Source organism: Manacus vitellinus, unplaced genomic scaffold (assembly GCF_001715985.3).
Source record: "Manacus vitellinus isolate BGI_N305 unplaced genomic scaffold, ASM171598v3 scaffold_70_pilon, whole genome shotgun sequence".
Lineage (NCBI taxonomy): Eukaryota > Metazoa > Chordata > Aves > Passeriformes > Pipridae > Manacus > Manacus vitellinus.
Genome location: NW_021940754.1, coordinates 86,166 through 92,231, shown reverse-complemented (window position 1 = coordinate 92,231; position 6,066 = coordinate 86,166). Strand labels below are relative to the sequence as shown.

At 44.1% G+C, this 6,066-nt stretch overlaps 1 protein-coding gene across 1 annotated transcript in view; it reads left to right on the top strand.

Moving 5' to 3' along the window:
- The first annotated feature begins 506 nt into the window (after nucleotides 1–506).
- LOC103762376 (SEC23 homolog B, coat complex II component) overlaps nucleotides 507–6,066 on the top strand; it is a 15,508-nt gene continuing 9,948 nt past the window's right edge. Inside the window, exons 1-7 of the mRNA XM_029964394.1 lie at nucleotides 507–766; nucleotides 1,772–1,829; nucleotides 2,457–2,543; nucleotides 2,749–2,985; nucleotides 3,355–3,440; nucleotides 4,239–4,383; nucleotides 5,354–5,843. Of these exons, the coding sequence (XP_029820254.1) occupies nucleotides 519–766; nucleotides 1,772–1,829; nucleotides 2,457–2,543; nucleotides 2,749–2,985; nucleotides 3,355–3,440; nucleotides 4,239–4,383; nucleotides 5,354–5,843 (1,351 nt within the window). The 5' untranslated portion in view covers nucleotides 507–518. The remainder of the gene's footprint in view (nucleotides 767–1,771; nucleotides 1,830–2,456; nucleotides 2,544–2,748; nucleotides 2,986–3,354; nucleotides 3,441–4,238; nucleotides 4,384–5,353; nucleotides 5,844–6,066) is intronic.

The following is a 6,066-nucleotide window of genomic DNA, read 5'->3' as shown; positions in this document are numbered from 1 at the left end:
ACAGAAGATCTTTTTTGGCAGTTTGTCATGTGCTCCTTTCCATTTGTAAGCAGGTCAGACTGGCAGCCAGGTGACATATGTGAGGAATGTTTTGGTCTTAGACTTGGCCTCTCTTTCTCCCCTCAGCTTTTCAGCTGAAGACTTCAGGGTGTGTGTTGCAAATCTGACCTGTTTTCTGTTACTAGCCCAGTCAAGCAGGACTGCCTTGAGGTCAGCATGAGGCTGTTTGGGTATTGAGATGTTAAATGTGGATCATAAGAAAAGAAAACCCCTTGCTTTCTGGCTTTGAGTTTCAGATTTCCTTGTTTCTTTGTTGGATTTGGATTGGCTGTAAATTGATGAGAGAAGTGGACCGAAGAGATTAATGTAGTCACATGGTTCATTTGATAATGGGATTAATGCACTGTAATGTATTGGCTTTGTCCTGCAGTGCCCTGTGCCTACCTGTAGCCGATCTGCTGACCTCCTTTGCAGGCCTGTTGTCCAAATAGGTGACTGCTGCCTGAACGTGTGTTCTTATGTCCTTTCAGAGCTTCTGCAGTCCCATGGCGACCTACCTGGAGTTCATCCAGCAAAATGAGGAGCGTGACGGAGTGCGTTTCAGCTGGAACGTGTGGCCCTCCAGCAGGCTGGAGGCCACAAGGATGGTTGTCCCGCTGGCTTGTCTCCTGACCCCACTGAAGGAACGTCTTGACCTGCCTCCTGTGCAGTATGAACCGGTGCTTTGCAGCAGGCCAACTTGCAAAGCAGTGCTTAACCCGCTCTGGTATGAATTTCTTGGCTGGGGATGTTAAGAGAGGCTGAATAGTACCTAATTTTTGTCTGAACTTCACTACTTCCTTATTCCCCTTTTTCTCTGCCCAGTGCCTGGAGGCTCTTTCATTTAGATCTGGTGGGCTTGTTAAAATCCACACGTGCCTAAGGAGATACATTAACATGTCTGTTGTTAGAGCTGGCAGGACCAGAGGAGGCAGGAGGAGGCTGTTAAGGCAGAGATGAAATGACCAATCCTCCTACCACTGCAGAGAATTTTGTGGTGAATGTTGAAACTCAAAATAAACAAAGATGCCAGTTTTACTGATACCATCCTCTGGACTGTGATGTTCACTTGTTTTCCTGCTTCCACATCCTGCTGCTTGTAGGTCAGTTCCAGTATGAGCATCAGGAAGTAATTTTAGAGGAATAAGCTTGGTCCCAAAATCATGTGATGATCATGCATACTCTGAGTGTAGCATTGGGCTGAGAAAAAGCAGGAAAAGCTAGTAAGAGAAAGAAAAAATGAGACCAAACCTAGGAACTAAGAATATGGCTAGGCATACCACAGCAGCAGGATGTTGTAACAGGCTGAGGAGAGTAAACTCTTTAGGGCAGGGAACAGCCTCTTTGTTCTGTGTTTGCACAGGATCTAGGTGGATGCCTCCTGCTGCTCTGAGACTGTAGAACTTTGTGCTACAGCTGCACAAACAGTAAGACAACTGAGATAAGCCTAAGTGTAGTGAAAGAAGGGTTAGACCCAAGTCTTTGTCTACCAGAGCCTTTGCTCCCGAGAGCTGTCAGTGGTCCATCATGCTGACAAGCCTGGCAGGGCTGAATAAGCTAATGAACTTTCTGGCCATAGAACAAGAGTCTGAATCCTTAGAACATTTGTTATTCAATCTGGAGTGTCTGATACTGTTTCTTCTTCAGTGCTGTGAACCAGCATGGATAATTGTGAGGCTGTGCTGTAAAATTGTTTCTGAAGTCATGCTAATGCCTCATCTTTCCCTTGCAGCCAAGTTGACTATCGGGCCAAGCTTTGGGCTTGTAACTTCTGTTTTCAGAGAAATCAGGTAAGTTGGAAAAAGCATCAGCCCTTTCATCTTTTCAGTGAACATTTTATTGATAGCCTTCTCTGACAAAGGACATTAAGCTTAAATTGTCCTTCTCTAGATTCCATACCTTGGCCTTTTTGTCTGCTGAACCCAGGCCAGAATACAGTCTGCTTTACCTGACATCTTGGCTATTTTCAGTCCAGTTTTGCCAGTGATTTTGGTGGCTTGCAGGACATAGAAAGGAAATAAAAATGCTATTTTGTCCCATGTGTTTCCTGTGTGTTTTTTCCACTTGATATTTACTGTTCTTGCAAAGTATGAAATTCATTAGATTTGAATAGACTTTTGGCATCAGAAACTACCTCATGGCTACAAGACTTTCAGCTAATGCACAGTTGCTGCTATAGTCCTATACTGTATTTACCCTGGATCGAGCAGCTGTCCATCCTGCTGGCCACTTGTTGTTTGTGCTTAGGAAGGCAGCAGTGTGGGTCTCTTGTCATGAATTAATTAGCTTGGTGCAGTGGCAGTAAATAAAGAGTTCAATAACCACATCATGAGCAGGGCAGGCTCTGTACTGAAGAGGAGAGCCCTACATTTCTGTCCTGCAACTTCCTTGTCCTAATTTTTTGTTCTCTTTTTCAGTTCCCCCCAGCATATGCAGGCATATCTGAAGTCAATCAACCAGCAGAGCTTATGCCTCAGTTTTCAACAATTGAATATATAGTGCAGGTAAATGAATCACAGGCAAGTTTGAAGCCCCCAGAATTGTCTTGTCTGTGACAGATTATATATGTGTTAATTTACTTTAGATAATGCAAATGAATAACGTCTTCAAGGTGCTTATGACAGGACTAATTTTATGCCTTGGCTGAAGGCATTAAAAAGTATCACCTGGTGTATGCATGGCCCTAAAATTCATCTCTTTCCACATCAGCGAGGTCCGCAGACGCCATTGATCTTCCTGTATGTTGTTGACACGTGCTTGGAAGAGGAGGATTTGCAGGCGCTGAAGGAGTCCCTCCAGATGTCCCTGAGCCTGCTGCCTGCCAGTGCTCTGGTGGGGCTGATCACTTTTGGCAGGATGGTCCAGGTCCATGAGCTGAGCTGTGAAGGGATTTCCAAGAGCTACGTGTTTCGGGGCACAAAGGACCTGACAGCTAAGCAAATACAGGTATGCTCTGCTATCTTGTAGGCCACTGGCTTGTTCCTGTTAGCTTTGTTGACACCACTGCTAGTCTTTTAAGCACAGGGCTCTTGGGTAGAAAGGAGGGCTCAGTGCTCTTAACTGTTAGCCTGCTGCCCTCCCAGTTTTTGCCTCTGTAAATCCCTTGGAAGCTTGTCCAAGGTTGAGTTGGTGTATCTCATGTAACAGAGCCATTGATCCATTCCTAATGGGAGTGCAAAGATGAATAATTTCACAGATTTAAATATATTTATTGCTACAGTATTGCAGGCTCAGGGTATGTTAAATAGTAATGTAAGTAATATGTTTACTGTTTGCATAGTACATCTCCTCTGCCTCCTCTTTACTATTCTCTAGGATATGCTTGGGCTTTCAAGGCCAGCCATCTCTATGCAACAGGGAAGACCTCTTCAAACTCCAGAGCAACCTCCTATTTCCAGCAGGTAAGCCTCACCAGCACAACAGATGAGCAGGGCAGATGTTTTGTGCCCCTTAGGGGCATGCTTCTAAACCTAGTTTTCCTAAGAGAAGTTTTTATAAGAAAGAAGATTTAAATGGCATTGTCTTGTCACAGTTATTTCTCTACATTAAGTGATATGTATGTCTGGGATTACTAGAGCTGCTGGATGGGATTACTAGAGCTGCAGGCAGTGTATTAGACTTCTGCAGTATCTTAGGTTTGCAGTTGCAAGAACACGATTGCCTTTCAGGCTAGATTTCTACTTGTAAAACATAGAGTGGCTGCCTTTGGAAAGCACATTGCTTAGGGGTCACCTGGAGGAAGGACCTGTCTTTGATTGACCGGCGAATGGGGGCCCTGGACTATGGATAACAATCCTATATATCATCTCTTACCTCCTGATCCAGCAAATCCAAAACATGATCATCAGTGACCCCTGAACAGTAAAGCCGTATTTGCCTCTGTTGAATACAGTTTTCTCTTTTGCAGCTCCTCTTTTTCAGTGACAGCTCTCGTGTTTCAGCAAACTAAATCACCATTGAATTTTTTTCCTATTCTTTGTGTGACTTTGCCTTCATGTCAGTGTCTGATGTCTTCTTTTGATCAAATTTTTTATTTTGCACAGGCTTGTTATCTTGGAAAGTTTGGATGTAAGAAGGCAATGTGCCACGTGTCTTTTTGCTTCTGTTTCAATGCAATTTATGTGTGCCAGGAACAAAGGGACACTTTTTTCCTTCTCTGAACTTAGAAGTAGGACAACATTTCTTTTGAATTTTTGCAGGTTTCTACAGCCAGTACATAAGATTGACATGAATTTAACAGATCTGCTTGGGGAACTGCAAAGGGACCCGTGGCCAGTGACCCAGGGAAAGAGACCTTTACGTTCCACTGGAGTAGCTCTTTCCATCGCAGTTGGCTTATTGGAGGTACTTGTAATGCTGCTGTTTGAGATGAGCAGGTCAAAGTAAGCACATGGCAGAGTTTGCTGAGATGTGTGCAGGTGTCAGTCCATCTGGGTTACACTGGGCTGCAGAGGGGCAATTTGTCTCTACTGACATTTGATGTGTATAAGCACCAGCTGATATAGAGTGGGCTGGAGGTTTCATCTAAATGGTAAAATTCACAGGTGTTTAAAGGTCTCGTGTGTATGGCCACACAACAGGTGATACCATGCACTGGATTTATCTGAGGGTCATCTAAGATAAAAGTGAACAGAAACTGCCTGCTTCCTGTTTTGAAAACAGGAAGCTTAACATAGTTGGGGTTTAAACTTCATCAGAGTGCTGTGATTGTCATCGTTACTTATCGAGGTGGCCTCTAGCAGGGACAGGTGCCTATGACATTGCAGAAACACATGCAGACACTTGTCTCAAGAAAGCATTGTTGCCATTTGTCTTGGGTTAAAGACAATGTATGCCAGGGAGGCAGGACCTCCATGGAATAGAGACCCCTCCCTCCCAAACTTTTTGTAAATTTGAAAATACAAGAGTTTTAGAGCAACGTGTAGAAACGAAATAACAGTTTTTTTACTAATAACAGAGAGCAATACAGACCAAAACAGACAAAACACAGTAACCACAGGGGTACAGAGGGAAAATGGTCTGTCTCTCCAAACCTCCCCTCAAGAGACTGGAGACCGCCCGGCTGCGTGGTTTCCCCCCTCCCCCTGGCAAACCAAAGGAATGCAGGGAAGGATGGCAGAGAGCTCTTCCCACTGCTGCCTGGCCAGACTGTGGTGCCATTGTCGGTGAGCACCCTTGCATGGTGGCATGGCGAAAATTCAGAAAGAGGCTTCAAACCCCATAACACCATTTAATTTAATAAGTTTCCTTTTTTCTTCCTTCCCTCCCTCCCTCCCTCCCTTCCTTCTGATATAAGTCTTTATTTTTATTTTAGGGCACATTTCCAAACACAGGGGCCAGAATAATGCTGTTTACAGGCGGGCCACCGACACAAGGACCAGGCATGGTGGTGGGGGATGAACTGAAAACACCCATCCGCTCTTGGCATGACATAGAGAAGGATAATGCAAGGTTCATGAAGAAGGCCACCAAAGTAGGTGCTAGTGCCTGCCGGGTGTGTTTAAAAGCTAAAACTGAATATTGTGTTGGAACGCTACATGGGGGAGAAAGGACAGTACACAAAGCTTTATACATTGCTATGTTGACAGCTGCCCTATGTCCTTCCCCAGTAAATATATCCTACTCCATCAATGTAGGAACGGTATGTCCAGATATTCGCATGGTTGTGCTTGAAACGCCCAGTCTTCCGTGTGTGATAAATTGTGAGAATGGTCAAGGGAAGGGTAAAAGACTTTCTCCTAGTTATTTCTCCAGCGTGGTCTTGTATCTTCTCAGAGAAAAAAGTATTTCAGTGTTATTTCTTAGCTGATGTTGGGTGGAGAGTTTGTTCATCAGCATCACTGTAATTCCTTCTGGGAAGGAAAAAAACCTGTCTTCCAAGAATTGGTCATTTCCAGAAAGCTTCCTTTGTTCTTCTTGATGTGTAAAACAATTGTTAAAATAGTAAAAATGTCAGACATGAAATGTCCTTGTCAGCTTAGAGAAAGCAGTATGGCACCTATTCTCTTAACTATCACCTAGAAATCT